Source organism: Solanum dulcamara, chromosome 9 (genome assembly GCF_947179165.1).
Source record: "Solanum dulcamara chromosome 9, daSolDulc1.2, whole genome shotgun sequence".
In the NCBI taxonomy this organism is placed as follows: domain Eukaryota; kingdom Viridiplantae; phylum Streptophyta; class Magnoliopsida; order Solanales; family Solanaceae; genus Solanum; species Solanum dulcamara.
The window spans coordinates 2,575,962-2,599,455 of NC_077245.1; the positions used below are offsets into that span (position 1 = coordinate 2,575,962).

General features: G+C 34.3%; 2 protein-coding genes and 1 pseudogene across 4 annotated transcripts; 2 read left to right on the top strand and 1 right to left on the bottom strand.

The window, feature by feature from the left end:
- Window positions 1–1,292: 1,292 nt before the first annotated feature.
- On the bottom strand, window positions 1,293–11,637 carry LOC129902313 (uncharacterized). 3 transcript variants are annotated; one of them, XR_008770073.1, is made up of 18 exons: window positions 10,965–11,637; window positions 9,136–9,446; window positions 8,576–8,653; window positions 8,218–8,438; window positions 7,170–7,262; window positions 6,627–6,710; window positions 6,286–6,399; window positions 6,013–6,118; window positions 5,868–5,930; window positions 5,724–5,777; window positions 5,395–5,452; window positions 4,817–4,893; window positions 3,590–3,660; window positions 3,160–3,220; window positions 2,900–2,959; window positions 2,437–2,499; window positions 2,158–2,350; window positions 1,293–1,644 (listed from the first exon to the last, which is right to left on the bottom strand). XR_008770073.1 is itself a non-coding variant. In XM_055977502.1 (17 exons), the coding sequence occupies exons 1-17, from the start codon at window positions 11,269–11,271 to the stop codon at window positions 2,228–2,230; spliced, it is 1,944 nt and encodes a 647-aa protein (XP_055833477.1). In that variant the 5' UTR covers window positions 11,272–11,637; the 3' UTR covers window positions 1,827–2,227. The 3 variants fall into 3 exon arrangements, 1 of the variants encoding a protein (XP_055833477.1); XM_055977502.1 differs by lacking the exon at window positions 1,293–1,644 and having other exon boundaries at window positions 1,827–2,350; XR_008770074.1 differs by lacking the exons at window positions 1,293–1,644; window positions 2,158–2,350; window positions 2,437–2,499; window positions 3,590–3,660 and having other exon boundaries at window positions 2,922–2,959.
- Window positions 11,638–13,337: 1,700 nt separating this feature from the next.
- Window positions 13,338–16,641, top strand: LOC129904133 (agglutinin-like). The gene is made up of 5 exons (XM_055979667.1): window positions 13,338–13,363; window positions 13,479–13,697; window positions 14,019–14,339; window positions 15,179–15,415; window positions 16,173–16,641. The coding sequence occupies exons 1-5, from the start codon at window positions 13,361–13,363 to the stop codon at window positions 16,419–16,421; spliced, it is 1,029 nt and encodes a 342-aa protein (XP_055835642.1). The 5' UTR covers window positions 13,338–13,360; the 3' UTR covers window positions 16,422–16,641.
- A 3,605-nt stretch (window positions 16,642–20,246) lies between these two features.
- On the top strand, window positions 20,247–22,762 carry LOC129902374 (berberine bridge enzyme-like D-2; annotated as a pseudogene).
- The last annotated feature ends 732 nt before the right edge of the window (window positions 22,763–23,494 follow it).

Below are 23,494 nucleotides of genomic sequence, written 5' to 3' on the forward strand. Positions count from 1 at the left end.
CCAAGCTATACCTCATGCTACTGATAATTGGATTCCTTATAATCCTTTTGGTCTTTTGTGGTACTCTGAGATAAAAAGACTTGTATGGTTATCTCTCCCACTTCTTTGTCAAAAATATTTGGAAGGCAAAGACGGATTCATGATTTGAATTTTATCGATTCAAGTTAATTGATATACAATAATAATTAGGTTTATAGTTAACTATATATAGGTATTTAATAAATTTCTTAATACAATATACAGGATTATTGACCCATAAACGACACTCTAGATCCGCCCTGGTTTTGGGGTCTCAAGTTATTCTCCTACGGTCCCTTCTTGCATGCAATTTGAGAGCTTGTTGCCTAATATCTTTTTTGTGCTTCTCTGGTTCAAAAAGTCAATTTCACTGTCTTTCTCTAGATTCTTCCAACTCAAAGGCTAATAATGTTATTGCATGAAAAATTAAGGAAATAGTGTTTTTTTAAAAAAAATTATAACTGCAAAAGAAGGAAAGGATCTATCTATGATTATTTTCTAAATATGGAAACTATTAGGTGTGCGTAAAAGTCCCACATTAAAAAATTGATGAGATAAATAAGCAATACATAAGGTGTAGGTATATCTTACTAATGGTTTGAGCAAAAAAAATTGTACAATTTCAGTTCAAAGCAGATTAATACATTATGATATTATACTAATTACTCTCCTATTTGAAGAATTAACCTAAATAGCTTCCCACTCAACTACTTAAATTAAAAATAGCCGGCAAATATATAATATGTACATAACTACAAATAATCAATGATAATCTTTATATATTAATAAGAAAAAATAAACAGTAAATCTGACTAACTATTATGTCATGATCCCTATATCTCTAGCCGTCTTAGCCAATCAAAAACAAGCATAAAGTGATCATCCAATGAAGTGGAATATAATTTGCCTCATCCTTTTGCTTGTAGTCGAAGGATGTGATTCCCCCACACGTGTTATGCAAAGATGAATATTTTTTTTCTTTTGTAGCAAAATTCAAAAGATCACATCCAAGTCTATTTTGGGCACAAAGATATATAGATGATTAGAAGTAGAGAATTTTCCAGCCTGTAATGAACAACAACATGTAACAGCATTGCCATTTGACATGATATGCTCATGGTGAAGAAGATTCAATAGAATCATCCTTTCTTGTATGAGTTTTACTTAAAATTCTTTTTCACTTCTTTAAGAATGGAAGATGGCGGGCAATAGTGGAAATAGATGTCAGGTAAGCTCATTAAAGAGGTAAAACATCTTCTATATATAAAAAAAGGTCTTTCATTTACATAACTCAAACTCAAGATCTCTTATTAAAGGATGAGGATAATCTCAACTACAATCCTCAAAGACCTTAAAAAAAAACTAACCTCTATCTTCGTTGGCAAAACAATTTCATAATGTTCGAATTCAAATAGTAATGGACAGTACTTTAAACCATTAAAAAAGAGTGATCAGTACACTTTAAATAGTAGAAGAGAATGACACTACTATCAAGTATTTCTCCCCGGATTGATTAGCCAATCTCAAATTATTATCTCCCGAAGAATACTGCAAATGTGGGAAAAGTGATGTATCTCATCTTAGGTCCTATTAATATTCTTCAAACAACCCGCATTTATTTTAGACCTACAACAAAAAAGATCCAATAAAATCTCACAAGTGGCATCTAGGGAGGGCAGTGGCCAGTGTGTATGCAAATGTTACCTCTACCTTGAGAAGGTAGAAACTGTTTTCAATAACCCTAGACTCAAAACAGTGAAAAGACAACATTAGCAACAGGTAGGAATAACATCAAGAATATAAACTGATCACGGCTAAAGAATCAACTGATAGAAATAGAAATTTGTACGAAAATACAAGACATATTAATATTCCGGGAATGGAAAAGCAAATCATCGACCTCCACACCCTCCTATCAAGGGTCCTATCATCAGAATTTTAGACCATTCCAGTTGTTTTATATAATGCAAATGCACAATCAGGTAAGTGCATATATGAGATAGTACAAACAGATATGATACATTTAAGTTATTTTACCACCTAACATAAAGACTTTCCATGTTGGTACAACTTAAAAGGGCTGCATACCAGATGGCCAAAATCAACAAAGAACTCAAAATATAAAACATATAGATGCACCTAGAAGTTAGAATGAGCAAAGCTCTTCTTCAAAATGCACTGCCTGTGGCTCCTGGTTGATATCATCTCTTCAAATAGATAGAATGTCAAATTCATGAGGCATAAAATCCTCGCTAGGCCTATAGTACTTAGCCGGGGAATACAGACTCAAATTTGTCACTTGACTGGTATAAAGGCAAGCGAACCTTTCCACCTGTGAATCAACAAAACGTAACTTCAGTTTTCAAGTAAGGATCAAGCCCACAAAGTGCAGGAGACTTCCCAAGTATTCAATCGTACCTGATGTGCAAAACGAGAATTCTGATAACCCGTCTTCATCAGTTGTCCCCAGACCTTGTGGAACTGTAAATGTTTGATGACTTCATCAGAAAGAAAAAGGTATACTACTTTTCTTGTTGACAATCCAAATCAATTTATTGATACCGCACCAAGCCAGTGTCAAATATAACAAGAGAATAAAGTTCGCGAAGATATGCATTGACATTACAAAGTTTAAAGAAAGCATTAATTAGGTATTACATATTATTTAAAACTTATTAATACCGCACCAAGCCAGTGTCAAATATAACTAAGGAATACAGTTCACAAAGATATGCACTGACATTACAAAGTTTAAAGAAAGTATTAATTGTGTATTACATATTATTTAAAATATTTTTCACTAAAGCTTGCTCAAGACAAGAATGAACTGTTCCTAAAGAAATAATTCCACGTTTCGAGGAAATTCTCTCAACATTCATACCTTTTGGTGACATTCTCGTTGTGCTTGCTGATGACCGAGCCTGACCTCCTCACCTTGAGACTATAAAATGACACCATTAAAACACCAGATTAATTGAATCCCATTACAGAAGAATGTCATTGCCTATATACTTCAATGCAATCAAGTACGTTTGGTCCTCCAGGTGACAGATATCAATAAATAGAAATCGACCAGATATACTGTTTCTCTTATTATGTTGAAAACTATCTTCCTACTGATACTATCTTGAAATGACCAACCTGCAGCTTGTCAAGCTGTGAAAACATCTTCTCCTTGCTAGCATCATCAGTATCTTCAGACCTGAAGTATATGACAGCTCATGAAATGATTAAAGATGACAAAAGTTTTACCTTCAGCCAAATCATTCAGATGATAGAAGACTATATTAACATAAATGTAAGAGTTTCACTGTCAAAATGGTTCTACAAACGACAAAGAACTTCGTTCAAGACGCACAAATAAAAGGTTCCTTAATTTTTCCACTTAAAGGAAACTTGTCACTGCTCAGTCACAAGACGACTCTACACTGAAATAAACTCCCAGAGAGGCAGAAAATCTGTACTCATAACTAAAGGCTCTCCTTCTTTCTAATTCTCCAACCACCTTCAATCAATCATTCAATCAACTAAACCCCAATCTTAAACTAGATGAACTGGAAAGAATCATTACTTGAGAGACCACTTAAGATGGTGTATTTCATCTTCAATTTGATCACGCTGAATTCTCAATAACTGTAGTTGCTGCAAACACGTAAAAATTGCAATTATTACATTACCACTTACCATTACACCATGTAGCTGAACATAAAGCAGACTTTTAGGATTTAAAGTAAAATGCTAAAACTTCAGCTAATTCATTTGCTCCATTTCTTAGACCATAAAAGAAGATTTATTTTTGCATATAATTAGTGTTCGGCATATGGGAGCGAAGTTATTTGCTTAGATGAGAAACACAATTGCTTCTCCGCAATATTTCAATTAAAAAGTATATCAAAATACCTACAACAATAACATACTCAGTATATTCCCACAAGTGGAGTATAGGGAGGGTGGGGAGTGTACGCAGAAAGCTGTTGTTAAAGTGTCCAATGTTGATGGTGCTGGTTGTTGCCTCCTTATATGGCCCTGTACAATCCTCACCTTATGTGATAACTATTGGATTAAGTTATGCCCAAGGTCCATGTTATTTCTATGGAACAAGGAGTCAAGACCCATCCCTAGATTTGTTTCCCAATATTGAGTTCCCATGTTATATTGTCTACGCTCCGCATGTCCCGTCCTGGACGTCCGAAGGGTGTATTAAAATGTCCCACATTGGTTGAGGGATGGATTATTGTCTCCTTATATATCTTAGACAATCCCCAAAGTTAGATTTAAGGGCCGAGCTAGGTCTAAGGTCTATCTTCTTAACAGTTGAAAGTGAGCTAGCCAAACTGTGAGCGACTCAAAAGGTACATAATTTGCAACTTCACAAAAATATGATGTAATTTTAGAATGTTGATGGATGTAAGCACAAAACCAATGATTGCCAGGTGTTAGGGGGGGTTTGAACATCAACTTTGAAACCCAATGTTAATATGCTATTACATCTTTAGGAATATTGACAAATTTCCTTCTCAATTTTATTTGGACATGAAAATGGTCAATCCAGGATACTGGTTTACTAGGTAAAGACATCAATTGTATACTTCCAAGACATGCGGTTCTACACAAAGTTGACAAGCACTTTAATGATCCGACCCTTATTTTACACATCAGATAGACACAAGCACAGCAAATTTCTCCATTTGAAAGCCAAATTAATTGTTCTTGTTGATTAAGTTCTCACGAATAGAAAATGAAGTACAAGAAAACCAAAAAAAGTACAAAGAATGAGCCGAAGGATATGCTTATATACCTTGCGAGTATCCCTTAGTTTCCAGAGAAGTTCAACCTCTCTCTCAAGCTCTGGAACAACAAGCATTGTTCTCCAACCTGCTCAAACATAACAAGATCCTAAAGTCTAGAATTCAAACTTTCTTAAAAGAAGCAAAGCAAAACAAATAAAAGAGGCATGCAGGAATGCTATGGGTTGGATGTGATTATAGCCCAGATTGGACAACAGGAGAGAAAATTAGAGGACATTAATTTTCTTTCCATCCATGTAAATAATGGTTCTTGAAAATCTCGGAATATTCTTTTAACTTCATTATTAGTGCTTAAATACAACAGCTAGTCAACGGCTTTCAAGATCTAGTTGCACATGCTCACAAATAATGTAAATGCTTATCTATAATTAATTTTACTAAGGTAAATGCTTATCTAATTGTTCTAATATGGCTCTAACATACTGGAGGTATCAGTTGCTTACACCAACTATGATGAACTAGAAAAGGTGTGCAGCAGCAGTCTTAGAAATCACTACCAATATATGAAGTTTTAAGCAAGCAACAATGAATAAAGAAAGAAGGAGCACATAGAGTGGAGAATGCATACCCAAAACCTTTTTACTGCGCAAGATATCACCGTAAATGTGATCTCCAACATAAAGAACCTAATTGAAGAGAACAATATGTTACATCCAAATAAGTAAATAAAAATGCAAATTAAACACCAAATAAATCTACCACTCCTTCCCTCCGTAACTTCCTAAAGTGAAGTTAAACTCCTGGCTGTTAAGCTATATGCTGTCTCTTTCAGCCATACTGAGTACTTAAAGATATGAATTTGTGCTTGCACATAGTAAATCATTAACCAAAGGGATGCTGAAAACAGTATAAAGTAGTAATCAAGAGAAGACTATTAAATTGATGCCGACGAAATACCTGTGAGCTTGACTCAATTGAAAGTAATTTATGCAAATGGCCAACATTTCCCCCCTGAAGAGAAATTAGGAAAATATTCAGTCATTCTACACAAACCATTAAATCATACGAACTATACAGCATGAATTATATTGGCATCCACACCTGGAAAATTCTGCAGTCTTCCTTCAAGCTCTTTAAAGGCAATTTCAAAGAAGTGCTCCCCACCTAATGTATTGGACAAAGTCAGAACACGCAAAAAATGGAGGAAAGGCAGTGGCCAAGACAAAACTAAGTTTTCTGCACTGACCTGTGCCATAGGAGTCCCATTATCAGTGTTAATAAGCATGCCACTCTCAGGTTCAACCTCAAAGAGGTTTGCACGAATTTCATCATGGAAAAAACCTGGTTTTGCACTGCATAAAAATTAAGTACTTGTTTGTCAGCAAGGTAATCATAACTCTACAAACAATAGCTGGAAATATAAACAGAGACAGCCATTTGCCCTAATATGGCTGCATATGGTTGGGATCAAAAGAAGCACGTATGCATATTCACAAAAGTTTCAAGGGAAGAAATTGACCTGCCAGTGATGACAACATCAAAGTAGCGCAGCCAATCAAAACTGGAACTACATCCATCAGAGGGTTTAGGCCCACAAAGGAAGTTCATAACAATGTTTGTATAGTCCCACAAGCTGCACACATGTAATTAAGATCCTTATAAAATGTAAAGAATGAATAAACTTCAGTGAGAGAGAATAATGAGTAGTTCTATTGATGAGATTTGAAGAACCTTTCAGGCAATACGAGAATCACCTAGTACTCCCCCACCCACCCACCCACAGAAAAAAAAACAAACCAAACCCCCTAAACAAACCAAAATCTGACAGGAGTAGGGAGACTTCTGTGAGAGCATCATCACCTGTTTGTTACCAGAAAAGTAGCACGTCCAGATTCTCTAAGCATTTTGAGCATCGGAACAATTGAGGTATCCTCATTGATATATCTGATGTTGACAGGCAGATGGCAAGATTATCAAATTAGTCAAACAAGCAGTGAGTTGTGAGAATATACAAGACAATAAGAATAACAAGCCCATAGGTTTTGCATATTTCTAATCAAAGAACATAGAAGATGTTCTCAATTATTCAACACTTCCACCTGTTCTCATATCTCAAGTATCCTTGTTTTCATATTAGAAAACTATCAAACAGGTTGCATGCAACAGAAGCCAAAACTGGGATTACCCATACCACATCAATGCAAAACAAACGTAACATGTCCGTACACAACGACTAAAATGGAAAAAGTTTAACTTTAAGGCCAACACCCTAGGGTGAAGCATGTCTTGTTTTCTAAGGACCACCAAATCTAACATTCCCTGGCATATGAAACCATGCTCAGAGCTACTAATTACCACTCAATATGGTACATTCTACAAAAACAACAAAACAGTTGTCCATACCTTTTTGGATCTTTTGCAACCATCTGCTTCAAAGTCCCATCACGGTGGCACAAATCTACTGCTGCTCTAACATCCTTGTACATGCAAGAGTAGCTGCAAGAAGTGTTGGCAAATAAGCATACCATGAAGCCTATACATGGACTGAATGCTGCCATTAAAGCAGTAGAGAGTGAAACACACAAGGAATATTAATAAATGTAACCCAGAGGCTAACCATCTCCGTAGCCCTCTCCCCCGGCAGTAAGACACGTCAGATGTTTCTATAGAACTCCATACAAAGATTGAACTCAAAAGGCAACAGCATTAGCATCAAACTATAGACTCGTCCTATAATATACCCTCAAAGACCTAGCACAATGTCTGACATTCATATTTTGTAAGACTTCCGAAAAAAGAAAAAAATGTAAACAATTCATCACATGCATGCACATACCCACCATAAATTAGCAGCAACTTCCTGTTCAATGAAATTAGCCCAAGAATCCTTGTGAAAAAGCAAATCGTTGCATGGTCAAGCTGACACATGCATATCAAATTGCCAAGGTACAAGAAATAGTACAAATTAATATTTTAGATATTTTCACAATTCTGAGAATATATATCTAGAAACAGATAACAAAAGATGACAAGACCACCGGAAATTGAGCGAGTTGAAAGATAGAGCATATCTATAAAACAAGCTGAAATATATCACTTATTGAAGATACACGTATGGGACAAACTTATTGAAGAAATCCAATTGCTTCCATAAATTTACTACAAGTAAGAGCTACAAAAACAGAGTAGCTAGCATTAGAAGAGAACTGAAACTAGATTTGACCCCCAGCTTCTTTTGGTTCAAGCATATCTCGTGATAGATTGGTAGATATATTTGTGAAAAACTTCTGTTAATCTGTGTTTACACCTCTAGCTAATAGAAAAGAAAAATAAATGATGAGACAATAATAAAATAATTGCAAGCAAAGCCGGATCAAAGAAGACATTGGCAGAAACACAGATTGACATTACTGTCCATAAAACTGAAAAAGAGTACTGGTTACTCTCTTACTCTGCATCTTCAGGAACTTTTCCTGGATTTTTGTCCTTGAAGTCCACCAACTGAGCGAATAAGTAGGCTTCAGCAAGAGAGAAAAGGGTATCAATAAGTGCATAGTCAGGTTCATCAAATGAATCCCGAAGCAAGGTATTGCCATAAGTAGCGACTTTATCATCCTTGGAAAGCTCCCTAAATCCATGATAAGCTACTTTCACATATTTGTGTCGGTCCATCTGTTACATGAGAAAGCAGAAAAAGGAAGACCAGTTAAATAAGAAAGAAATGAAACTACAATCATAAGCGAGGATGAAGAGTAATTCATGATTAAGACAGGAAACAATTACAATGCAAGGACAAAGTGGCGACAAACCTTTAATATATTCCCCCTCTTTTTATCAAGAACTAAGCCTCTGACCATATAGCTCCAATCAAATGACCATTTCAACAGCTACACAACACACAACATGGTGAAAAATCTTCCAGTTATCACTTCATACATCAGTAATAATAAAAAAGGAAACCTCAGATTCAATAGTCAAATAGTCAGCCAGCACTTAAAATAAATGAGTCATAATTTTTTTACGGCAATCACCAGCTCTCGATAATGTATCCCAAAACAACAAACTGTTTTTATACCAAAGACAGAATGAGTCGAACATTCAATCTCTAAATCATGAAACAAAAACCTTAAACTCAACATTACGCATAATACATACCATAATACCAATACCACACTCTAGGTCATTGAAAGTCACACTTAATGCTAATACACGTTTAAACTGCATTGAGCATATTATCCATAAAATAAGATGAACAATCTTATTGTGCAACTGCCATAGGAATAAATGCACATTGATACAACTAACTAGCACATAAATTTGCCTCATCAATTTCTATTTTGACTTTTCCTTATACAAGTATTATTAGTACCTCGGAAGGGTATCCTAAATCATAAACAAGCTTTCTGACAGTGCCTTCATATGCAAGAGATTCAAAAGTCTCAGGTTTGTACTGTGCCAGGGTGTAATCCATGTCAAATCCAACAGCAACTATACTTCTCATGTTTAAGGACCTGTTACAGAATATCTGCTTTCCTATGACAATGTCACACCCTCCTTCAGGAGATGACCATATGCACGAACGCTGACCACCAACGGCACCATTTCCCTTCTCAATCAGCGACGCCCTGGTATCTAAACCAATGCCATCCATTGTACAACTTGTATGTAACCGATCTCTCCCTGAACAGTAATAATGAAAATTAGCTAATAGACGGTAGTATATAAATATGTCAAATTCCACAACTAATCTGAAAATTGCCACATGCATAGAGCTTCCTGTTCAATGCATGAGGAATAGGAAAAGCATCACAAACTCACAGAGGAAACCCAAACAAGAAAAGAGTTTTTGACCAACCCAATGTTAGTTCCTATAAGACAAGGCCATAATCTATCCTTAGAGATGAGAGTTACAGAGTTAGCACCCGTAAAGAGTGCATATCATCTGCTGGCCTTTGATTACAATCACTCAGTTAAAGCCTTTCTTCATAAAAGATCATTATGATATTCATCAACTGCCAGTTTACGTTGGTTTATCTTATATTAGATTGCATAACATTATAGTAATCTTTGCTTAAACACTGTATACTAATAAGAAAATTCTTTATAAGTAACAGTTGAAAAGAGAAAATTGTTGATTTAAATGCAGACTACCAAAAATACATTCTCCACAAATTTATTTATTTTAACATTAAAAGAGACAAGACCATTCACCACCAAGAGGAAGTAACTCTCAACCTCAGCCACATCTAACATAATTATTTCAAATTCCGAATGTCAATTTCCACCCACATAAAGCAACTTTGATATAATAGTAACAAACACCAAACTCATTGGCACCAACCTTCTCAACTTCCTTTGGGTAGAGGAAAGAGTACTACAGATATTAACTTAGGTACTGTAGGAAAAGAACAAGGACCATGAGTATAATTCTGAATGAAGTGACTCTTCCTAGGACCAAAATCTCAGTATTTTACCTCTAATCCCACTTGTAAAACCAATTCAAAGCACCAGGTTTATGTCCCAATGTGTAAGCCTATACTCCAAGATATGCTCCAATGAATACCTATACTTCACCAAAGTGAACTTTACTTATTACAGTCCAACTCCTATGGTAAATATGAGCCAAGCTCCAAATAACCTATTAAGTGGAATTGTCTCGTCTGGATTACCTATTCAAGAAGCATAGCCTCATAAACAGTGCTCGTAAGCAGCCATAACTTAGACAAGAAAGTGAGACTGATAGATCATAGACTTAGCCACTTGGAAAGTACATCAAAGTAACACAGAATTTACTTTCCTAGATAGCAGAACCAATTCTGCTCCTTAAACAAAACTGTTCAAAAGCTCATATCAGTAGCAAATCAAAATTCTCAACAATTTGAAGTTTCAGCCTTAAAGAAAGAGAAGTCATTTCCCATGAAAATTCCACAACTCTAAATCCAGTTTGAAATGATATTCTTAACGTCAAAAGTGAAGTCGTCATGTAGAACCCACTCAACAAAAAAACATGAAAGGGACCTCACAACACAACACCGCTAAGATACAACAGTACATTTTCTTAGAATAACAGTGTTGAGTTAACTGTTGAAAGTAAATGCAATGAATAGTAAAAAAAAACAACTAAAAAACTTCTTTTTTCTCCGAGAAAACCTTTGCTACAATCACAAACCGAGTTAAGCAAGCAAAAAAGTCACCAACCTTTGTGACGAACTGATTTCCCTCTGTTCGGAAAATGATCGGAACTGAGAATCCCCAAATGTAAATGAAAGCTTCGAGTAAAAGATGAAACCAGGTGTTTCGGAGGAGAGAAGACAGAAAGACAAACGGAAACTGAACGCTTTGGAATTCGCATCTTCGACTTAAATAGCCATTTTGGGGATTTCAAATTAGAATCAAATGCCGCGTGGAGCCGAAACTTGTAAGTATTCGAACTGGTTGATACTGATGACAACGAAGATGCTACTATAATGATGCTTATAGAATCACAACAATTTGCCCCCTTCATACATTAAAAACCAAGTGGACACTTCTCATTCTATTCTTCCTTCGACTGTATACAACTTTTCCCGGTATTCCTGATTAAACAATAATTTTCCCGATTACAGGAACTAAAGGATGGAATTGAATTCCATTTTCTCCATTTCTACAGGGAATCGGATTCCAACAGTATTTGTGAGGAAAAAGGAAATAACGTGACGTGATGTGATGCTACGGTGGGTTGCCACGTGCCTAGGGTTCAGTTACCGGAGAATTTACCGGAAAATTGGAGCTTTATTGAAAGGAAAAAATGGCGGAAGCGCAATTTAGCTAAGAGGCGTAGGGATGTAGACTGGTGAAATTTTCACTGCCATGGCAATTTTTGAGGCGACCGTTTTTTCCCCCTCATTATATATACTATATCCGGAATTTACCGCGGTAATATTCAGTAAGAATATTCCACCAATGTATATTTGATCGGAGTGGTTAAAAAATTACTCTATTATGTTTGTACGGGAATTTCACTTTGGAAAAAAATACATTAACTAAAGTTTTATAAATGATTATTCTTTTTTTTGTTTTGTATTCAGTATTTACATTTGAAGCCTGATTATCAATTTGAAATGCATCCGAAAAAGCTATCAAGGATTATTTTTTTTATATCGAAAACTTGAAATCAAAATCTCAAATAAAAAAGAAAAATTTATCAGTACTGCATTTTTTGATAATAAGAAATATTATTTAAATAATAATATTTTATCAATATTTTAAATACTAAATTTTATACTTGCAAAATAACAAAATACACTGATCGTCTCAACATATGCAGTAATTTTAACTGGCCAGTGAGTTTAAAAATAAAGAAAACTTTTAAAATTTATTACAACAACAATATATTCAGTGAAATCCCATAAATAGAGTTTGGAGAGGCTAGGATATACGCAGACCTTACTACTAATCTCATGGAGATAAAGATTCTGTTTTCGAAAATTTATTGTTTAAAACAAATTAAAAATAAATAAGTTATAAAAGTTAAAAAAATCAAATTAATTTTACATTAAAAAGTATGACACTTCATTGGGACAACAATAATATCATTTATGGCCAAATATTATACATCAAGAATATTAGTACTATATTGTAATTATTGGAAAGTTTCTTATCAAGAACTTACTTTAGCATAACTTTGGTATTAAAGAGGAAGTTTTAAGTTAATCACCAAATCATCATTATCTTCTTTATTGTTTTTTTCCCCATAATTTGTCCCATCTGTATTTTTTTTTCCACAGTACTATTTACATTGCATTTATTCACGTGGAAAAATTCATCACCTTTCATGATCATTAATGCAAGACCATACGTTCCTTATTTGTCAAACACAAGTCATTATCTAAATAAAAACAAAATAGAATCTTTTAGATTAAAAAAAAAAACAATACGTCACTCACCACTGCAGCTGGAATTAATAGCTGAAATAATTTAAAGTACTATCTAAGAATAGACGAGTTGCATCAAGGAAAAGAAAGATTCGTGCACTATGAATTACTTACTATTTTGTCAAATTTTAATTTTTTTTCCCTATATTTTATCTTTCTAAAACTCACTTAGTATGTTATTATTAAAAAGACAGCTCGGTGCACTAAAACTTTCGCTATGTGCAGGGTCCGGGGAAGGGTCCGACCACAAGGGTCTATTGTACGCAGCCTTACCTTGTATTTCTGTCAAATATTGTTTTCAATACTTGAACGGTTGAACCCGTGACCTCCTGGTCACATGGCAACAACTTTACCAGTTTCTCCAATGCTTCCCTTCTAGTATGTTATTATTATTATTGTTAATTAATTATAATTTATATAAAAACACATATTATATATTTATTGATCAGCTAAAAATAAATGATATTCTAGATAATTACTATGTTGTTATAATTATTCTATCCTTGGCTTAATCATCTCTACTTCCTTTTCTTCACTTCATATCATATGTACAAAGCACATGATACCTATCTTAAAACTAATGACTTATAAGTTTATTACTCTTCTAACACATTATATATATAGCATGAAACAACTTAAATAATATAAAATCAAAGCGCGCAAATCGCCAAAAAAAATATAATGGTACCTTACCTTAATTCTCTTTTTTTTTTCCTTTTACATATTATAATAGCTTCTTTTTTTTATTTTTTTTTATATTATAATAAATTTTGTTATGTGTGTAATTGTATATGTGAAGGGAAATCAAGTGAGTTATGATGAAGTAGATTCAATATTGGTGGATGCATGGGGAGGAAGTGGTGGATCAGAATGGAATTACAAGTTTAAAACTCCAATTAAAGAGATACTGATAAATCATGGAGAAATTATAGACTCCATCATGTTTATAACTGTTACTGAACAAGGAGATACAATAGAATCACCAAGATTTGGTGGCAATGGTGGTCGAAGAGACAAGGTACATATATATTTTCGGGATCTTCGTACAAATAGCCAGACATATATTTACTATTTACTTTTTCTAATCGATATACATAGATCACACACGATTATATACATACTATATATATATTATACATCCCCCAGCTATTTTTAGTTTAATCAGCTATTTGTGTATATATACATAAGAGAAACTTCTAATGCAACGACAAAAATAAATTATCCAAATTTTGTTTAGGTCTAGATGTGATTTTCTTGCACTTTTTCGAGATCTTCATTAAAATTTCTTACTCAGCTACTGTTTTAACCGATGTGCTGGTAATTTTCCCATTAATGACAGGTTGATATTCATTCATGGGAATATTTGAAAGGGATCAAGGGAACATATGGAAATTATGGTGGGAAATTGGTTGTAAAATCTTTAAGTTTTATAACAGTTGTAGATAATATATATGGACCATTTGGAAAGGAGGCTGGTGGAACTCCATTTTCATTTGTGATGAAAAAAGGTGGAGCTATTGTTGGATTCCATGGGCGTTGTGGGTCGTATCTTGATGCTATTGGTGTTTATTTGGAGAAACTTACGCCTGAACCAAAAGAAGCTGATCAAACAAAAGTTGAGCCAAATGAACCAATGGTTGAAGAAATTGAAATCCATGATGTACATATACTACTACTAACTTTATTTTTCTTTATTATTATGAGCTCTTTTCATGTGGAACTAGACGACAACGTCGATTTACCCGCCAGTCCAGTTTGATTTGTTGCTAGCTAGATCCTGATTCGATCTTATCAGGAATCACAAATTTGACCAATTAATGAACCTTTTCAAACGGTTTCTTTTTAAGACCCAAAATAATTTAATTTGTGTATAAAGACTTAGTTTTGATAAGGGTGGTGAATTCAATACGAATAGTCTAGTGACTTTTTGTGAGAAATAGTATTATACATATGAGGTTAATTTTTCTTATACTATCCAATAAAATGGTGTAGCTGAACAAAAAAATGATGAGCTATGTTCTTTAAGCTTGGATCTATCTAAAAACAATGTGTGTGTGCGGGGGTTGGGGTGGGGGTGGGGGTTTAAAGTTGTGTGCATATTCCAAGAAGAACATCCTCTAGAAAAAGACGCCTTTTTGCATTGCACTTATTCATGTTAACTAAATTTCAATTCTTATTGATTTTACATATTCTTTGTTTTAACCCATTTGTGACATTTTAAAATTAAATAGTCAAGGCAGAGAATAGTTTTTTTCGCTTGTCAGTATTCACACCAAATCAATAGATGCATGGTTTGCACATAAATTTTTTTCAGTATTTAATATATAGATTCTCTTGCGCGTTATTAAATCGTTTAATGATAGTAATATTGATATAAATATTGAGTACGAACAAGTGTTTATCAGTTTATAGAATTATAAACTTCTTATTTTTAACAATTGTAATTTTGTATGAAAATTATAATGAACATATAATTTTGACTTTACATATTGCAAACAGAAAATGGAGGTGATGAAGACTATTGTGCCAAGAAGTGCTGGACCTTGGGGTGGATGTAGTGGAAAAGGTTGGGATGATGGAGTATTTTGTACTATAAAACAAGTGCAAGTTCATATGGACACACATATCACAGCTATATCAGGAATTCAAATTGAGTATCTAAAGAAATTAGACAAAACAGTATTTTGGTCACACCTTCATGGTGGTCTTGGAGCTGGGAGTGGAATAATTACAAAGGTATGAATTAATATATGCATATATGTGTGTGTTCTCTTTTCATTTCTTCCTAATTAATATACTTTTTGTATTCGTTCATACTTTTGTTGTAGTAGATATTTATCCTCTCCATTAACAAAGGTCCTATGTAGATTTGGTGGACTCCAGGTGTACATAATTGTACTTAGAGATTTTCATCTTATACGAATCCCTGTTCAATTCTTTTGAATTTACTGGATATTTTACCGTGTTCAAGAATAATCTCATTTTCTTCCACTTCACTCTGAAAAACAACAAGGACAAATTTAGTCACATTTTCATGTGCAAAAGACTCTTTTATCCCCTCCCCCCTCTTTTCGGATGATAAATTTTTCTTAGAACATAGAGTGTGCGGGCAGTTAAATATTATTTCAATTAAAATTGAGATACTAATGCATGTTCTTCCCAAATTCTTCGAGAAAAAGATCCAAATTTACCAGCTTCCAGCTATTGACTATGGTTAAAACTTACCCTCTGGATAGACTTCCGAGATACTTTTTCTAACAATGAGGGTAATATACATTAGACTAAAATCTAACAGAGCACATATCGTTGTTCAATTTCGGATAGTATACGAGCAACTTTGGAAATTTTCTCTAATTTGAATGTAGATGGATGGATATAAAAGACTCATATAATCAATTTGAAATCGAAATATAATTGATTGATTTTTATTATTATTGTGAAGGGAGAAATATGTATTTATTTATTTTCGTTTTTTGGTGGCTTTGATATGCAGATAAACATTGATGGTGACAATGAATTCTTGATTGGAATTGAAGGATTTTATAGTCCAGTGGACAACAATGGGGGCCTAGACACAATAAGACAAATCACATTTTATACAAATAAGGGAAAATATGGACCTTATGGAACTGAAGTTGGAACTTATTTTAGCTCTTCAGCAGCTAGAGGAAAAATTATTGGTTTTCATGGAAAAAGTGGTGTTTACTTGAACGCAATTGGTGTTCATATGGAATATTTCTAATTTTTCATGTTAGAAAATTAAGCTTACATAAAAAATACGGTTATCAATATACGTTTATGAACCTCAGGTGAACCCAGTGTCATATTGACACCTAGAAATACTATATGTAATAAAAAGTTAGAAAATGAAAAATATTCTGACTCATCAAGTGATAAATATAAGCTTCGTCGATGTTCAAAAAATTGTTAAGGCAGAATTTGTGTTTAGAATTGAAGATGATATATATTTTTTTTTATTGAGGAAAAAACCGATTTAACTATATAAGTAATAAAAATAATCTCGGTTCACAAACATTGGGGATGTAGCTCAAATGTCGCAATTTTCGTTCTTTTGTATTTGTCATGTTGCGGAGTATATTATTTGTTACTGTAGTAAATTTTACGGTCTAAATGATTTCATTGAAGTTACAACATGAGCTTTTTCTAACTATCTAATTTAGAACAAATTCCAAATCAATATTGAACACCAAATAAAAAATAAAAGACAATATTAAACACTTATAATAATACGCCCACATTCTTGGAGTTCTATGTGAAGAAACTTTTAGAAATATTCCATGTGAACACCAACAGCATTCAAGAAAACACCACATTTTCCATGAAACCCAACAATTTTTCCTCTAGCTGCTGAAGAACTAAAATAAGCTCCAATTTCAGTTCCATAAGGTCCATATTTTCCCTTCTTTGTATAAAATGTGATTTGTCTTAATGTATCTAGCCCCCCATTTTCCTTCACTGGACTATAATATCCGTCAATTCCAATCAAGATTTCATTTTTACCATCAATGTTTATCTGCATATCAAATTCACAAAAAAAAATTAATTAAAAAATGAACAAATTAGTTTATCTCAAATCAAATTCGAAAAAAAAAATACTTTTTAATAACATTGTCATAATTCCCAGCTCCAATACCAAAACCACCATGAAGTTGTGACCAAACTGAAGTTTTGTCCTTCTTTTCATACTCAATTTGAATTCCAGATACAGCTAAGATTATTGTGTTCATATAAATGTGTACTTGTTTGATAGTACAAAATACACCATCATCCCAACCTTTTCCACTGCATCCTCCCCAAGGTCCAGGACTTCGCGGCTGAATACACTTCATCACATCTAATGTCTGTACGCAATATAAAAATAGTTAAAAAATTGTAACGTAACAAATAACTAAACTTTATCCACTTTAACAATAGTACTACATGTACACGTACGTACATTAGGGAATTTGTCACTAATTTCTTCAACTTTCGAATCTTTTAGTGGTTTACTATGTTCGGGTGCAGCAACATGCTGCAAATAAACGCCAATGGCATCAAGGTAAGCTCCATAACGCCCGTGGAACCCCACAATCGCGCCACCTTCTTTGAGCACGAGTGAAAACGGGGTTCCACCAGCCGCGGCCCCAATTGTTCCGTAAGTCTTCAAATTAGTCGTAAAACAAAGAGATTTTACAACCAAATGGCCAACATAATATCCCAATGTACCTCTAATGCCTGTCAAATATTCCCAAGGAGCGTTCTCAATAGTAACCTGGCAAACAGGGCACACTACAACAAATAAAATAAAGGATTTTGCAACAGTTAATTAGCTGACAATTATATTATTGTCGCTATATTATATTTAGTAACAATAATATAATATGAATAGTTATAACCAAAATTTTATATAAATATTGTTAAAACTTTAGCGACTTTGGATCCAATGATATTAACTCAATTACCGCTAAGTATTCTGCAACAATAAATATCACACCACTAAAAAAAAATTATTGTCACTAAATATCTCTGTAGTGGCAATCTCAGCAGTAGTATGCTCGCATCCGCATCAAGGCTTGGATTCTGATCAATATTGTCAAAAGATATGGGAGCCATAGTAGATAAACCTGGAATAGTCAAATCTACTTCTTGCAAACTGTCTACAAATAGCTGTTGTGGATCAACAGCTTTATTGGCAAATGGGAAGATATCCTCCCTGAAAACAACATCTCTACTGATAAAGAAAGATTTGTTAAGTAAGTCAAACAAAATATATCCCCTGTGCACTTCAGAGTAGCCCATATAAGCAGCTAACCTTGACCTGGTCATGAGCTTATCATGCTCAGTAAGGTTTTTAGCAAATGAAAGACAACCAAGAATCTTCAAGTGAGATAGCCCTGGTTTGATGCCATATAGTCTTTCATAGGGAGTTTGAAATCCAATTACACTGCTAGGGAGTCTGTTGATGAGATAGGCTGCAGCTAGAATACAGTGACCCCAAAATCTGATAGGTATTTTGGCTTGAAATCTCAGAGCTCTTGTCACTTCCAGCAGGTGTCTATGCTTCCTCTCAGCAACACCATTCTGTTGAGGAGTATAAGGGTAGGACCTTTGATGAATAATGCCCCATTCTTTGAACAAATTGTAGCACACAAAATTAACAAATTATGTACCATTATCAGATTTGACAATCTTCACAACTCTGTTAAACTGTGTTTTTGCATATTGCAAGAACATGTGAAGAGATACATACACACCTGACTTAAGTTTAAGTAAAAATAACCAGGTCATTCTTGAAAAATCATCCACAATTGTAAGAAAGTATTTATTACCATCAAAAGTGGTTGCATTATAGGGTCCCCAAAGATCAACATGTATCAAGTCAAAGCATTTACTGCTTTTAATACTGCTAGAAGGAAATACAGGTCTAGTTTGTTTTGCAAATGGGCAAACTAGACACTTAGACACCTTACACATAGTGGTTTTATTGTCAGCAAACATCTTTGAGAGTACTGTTGAAGAGGGATGTCCAAGCCTTTGATGCCATAGCTCCATGTCTGACTCCTTACCATTTGAAGGGATTGTATCAATAGCATGAGCAGATTTCTTGACATTATTGACACTACCTTGAGTTAAGTGTCTCCACAGCAGGTATAGTCCTCCTTTTTTCTTACCAACTTCCTTCATCTTTCCAGTGTAAAGCTCTTGAAAAACACAAAAATTAGGGAAGAAGGAGACTGAGCAGCCTAAATCCCTTGTTATTTTGCTGACAAACATTAAGTTATATTTGAACTCAGGTATATGGAACACATTTGTAATCACACTTCTAGCTGATAGATTACAAGAGCTAATGTGAGTAACTTGTGTAGTACCACCATTTGGTAAGCATACAACCTTGGGAGTGTCAAGCTTGAGGACAGATTCTTTTTGTAACATATCTAACTTAGATACCATGTGGTTTGTTACACCTGTATCCACAATCCACATATTACTATTTTTAGTTACAAACAAGGATTTACCTGTACTATTTGCCTTATTACAGACAGATGTAGTAGCTCTTGGCTGTTGGTTCATCATTTTGAGTATCTGTTCATATTATTCCTTTGTGAATGTGCACCCTTGAAGTAGTTGTTTGACATCCTTCTCAGCCTGACTCAGAGTTTTAGTTGAAGCTTCAGCTGATGTTGTATCTGTAAAGTGTTGTCCTGTAATATTCCTACCCCACACGGATTCATTAGTTACATTTGTATTCAAACCATAGGAGAAATTAGCTTGACCTGATTTCTGAGTATGATTAGAGAAGCTAGATGTATCAGCATATGTACTTTGTGCCTTCCACTTGGACTTGAAATCTGGTGGATATCCAACAACCTTATAGCAAATTTCTTTGGTATGGCCTCTACACTTACAAAAGTCACAAAGTAGAGGTGTATTCTTCCTGTATCTGTTACTTACACCTGAACTACTGCCACCTTAAGAGTACATAGCAGCTAAGTCTAGAACATATGAATGTAATCCCAAATTATTGATGCCTGTAACTATAGATTTTTGGCTCTCATCTCCTACTACCATGGCATATGCTTGGTTTACAGTTGGTAATGAATCTACCATGAGAATCTGACTCCTACCCTGAATGTATGAATCATTTAATCCCATTAGAAATTGATACAACTTTTGTCTATTCATGTGAGCTACAAATCCTTTAAACTTTTCACAGTTGCAACAAGGTGAGGGTACTAATATTTCAAATTCATCCCACAACGATTTCAGCTTTGTATAGTATACCGAGACATAGTTAGTACCTTGCTGTAGAGTAACAATTTCTTTGTGTAAACTGTAGGTCCTTGATCCATCTACTCTATCAAATCTCTCTTGTAAATCATTCCACACTTGCAATGCACTTGAGGCAAATAGAATTCCACTAAGTAAACTCTTTGAGACTGAGTTCATTATCCACGACAAGACAATTGCATTTATCCTCTCCCATTGACACCACAGTTCTTCAATGTACATGTTCTTGCTGCATGTTCCATCAACCAACCCCAATTTATTCCTCTCTAACAACGCTAACTTGACTGAACGACTCTACAGAGTGTAGTTATCAACACCAGTCAGTTGAAAGGAGATGATGCTAACTCCACTTACATCTGTAGGACTAAAGAATAACGGGTGATTATAGTCAATACCTTGCCCTTGAGTGAGACTGCTACTCGATGAAGTGGGCACACTAGCTTGTTGGTGATTTTGGTTAAAATTTTGAGGTGAACTTACTTCTGCTCCTGTGTCAACTGCCATTTCTTCAAACAGTAAGAAAATTGCGAAGTTTTAACTCAGACAGAGCTCTGATTTGTTGATCTATCAAACACAAAACAAAAAAAACCTATGAATCACTGAATCTCATTGCGATTCTTTGACTCTACAACAAGGATCAGCTTCTCACAGTGATAACTGTGATGATCTGATCTGATACCATGAAGATAAATATGAGTTGCACAGATTGACGAAGTAAGAAAGAAGAAGATGAAGATGAACAGTAGAGAGAAGAGAGAAGAAGCATAGAAACGAAAGAAGAAAGAGTAAAGTGAGAAAGAGAGAGGAGATATTTTTATTTTCAGCAGCTTAACTTCTAATTACACGTAGTGTATGTATATATATATATATACTTTGTCATACTATTTACCCAAATTAGTTACACTAATTTAACAACTTGTTAGTTACACTAACTAGTTTCTGGTAAAGTGACAATTCTACCATCCAACTAGTTAACTTCTCAATATAGACTTCATATGTTTCCTTAGAGGAAACTGGTTCTCCATTTGTGGTCATTGATTTGATGAAATTAGATGATGTTTTGTTAGATTTGGATTCAGGAACGGCTTGGGTGTAGGGTGGTGCTACGCTTGGTCAGACTTATTATGCAATTTCCCAAGGCACTGATGTTCATGGATTTGCAGCAGGTTCTTTCCCAACTATGGGCGTTGGTGGACATATTTTCGGGGGTGGTTTTGGATTTTTGTCAAGAAAATATGGATTTGCTGTTGATATCATGGTGGATGCTCTTCTTATTGATGTAAAAGGAAGGATATTAGACTGCGAATCCATGGGAGAAGACGTTTTTTAGGCCATCAGAGGTGGTGGAGGAGGAATATGGGGAATCATTTATGCTTGGAAAATCCAATTACTCAAAGTACCCAAGATTGTCACTAGTTTCATACTCTCTAGGCCTGGATCCAAACGTTACGTGTCTCAACTAGTTCACAAATGGCAACTAGTTGTACCAAAATTAGACGATGAATTTTACCTATCCGTCTCCATTAGAGCTATTGCTGGTAGAGGAATTCATGAAATGAATGCCCAATTCAACGGATTTTACCTAGGTCCAAAAACTAAAGCCATTTCAATCGTAAATGAGTTTTTTCCTGAGTTACGCATTCAAAATCATGACTACAAAGAAATGAGTTGGATCGAGTCCACACTTTTTTTGAATTAGATAGCTCTTCCAATGTTTCCCTTTTAAAACAACGCTACTTTGAGAAAAAATCATACTTTAAAGCCAAGTCGGACTATGTTAAGACCCCAATTTCAATGGATGACATAATGGCAACTCTTGATGTACTTGAGAAAGAACCTAAGGGACACATTATATTGGACCCTTATGGCGGAGCTATGGAGAGGATTAGTGAGGACGCAATTGCTTTCCCTCATAGAAAAGGTAACCTTTATTGAATTCAATATCTAGTAGAGTGGGAAGAAAAGGATAATAGTATCGCCAAGAGCAACGCATACATAGAGTGGATAAGAGAGTTTTACAATACAATGGCGCCTCTTGTTTCAAGCACGCCAAGGGTAGCTTATGTCAACTACATAGATTTGGACCTTGGAGTCATGGGCAACTTATTGCTAAACACTAATGCTGATCATGCAGTGGAAAGAGCTAGGGTTTGGGGTCAAAAATATTTCTTGAATAACTATGATAGGTTGGTCAAGGCTAAGACAAAAATAGACCCGATAAATGTTTTTCGACATCAACAGGGCATCCCTCCCTTGTTTGCCTCAATGCAAGAGTATAACTATAGTACTAAGTAAGTTGGAGTACTAACTTGCGAGGAGATTTCTCTAGGACAGATTATTAGCTTTTTAGGCCTTCAAAACATTATTAGTTTGTCTTAAATTTTCTTCATGGATGTATGTTAATATTTATTTATATATTAGATGGCATAGGCCCCCAAAAGATTTCAGCTTTTATTTGCTTATATATAGAAATATTTGAGTGAAATACTTAATAGTATTCGCTAACAATGTAAAAGTATGTGATCATTTTATCTTTAAATTATATTTTGAGATAAGTGTTAAAACACACTTAAACTATCTCCTTTTTTTGAGTTTCATACCTAAATTATTGGAAGTGTGAGTTTCATACGTAAACTATCACTTATTAATTTGAGAAACACACCTAAGTGGTATGTAATACATTCTCTTTATTTTTTGAAAAAACCTTGCCACATGGCCTTCCACATTGGCAAAAATTAAATAAACTACTATTATTAGTAAAGTTAAAGACTAAAGTATTTCTATCCCTAAAAATGAAATTATTTTTATAAAAGAAATTACTTTTTTTAAAAAATATATTTTTTAAAAAGTAAAATTTAAAATATTTTGCTCACGCAATCCTCCACCTCCCCCCACGGTCCCGTCCTTTTATTTTTTAAATTTTTTAAAATTTATTTTATAAAATATTTTTAAAAAATTCATACTTCACCCATCCCCACTCCTTTCTAAAAAATGTTATAATTTTTATTTCTTAAAAAATAAAATTAT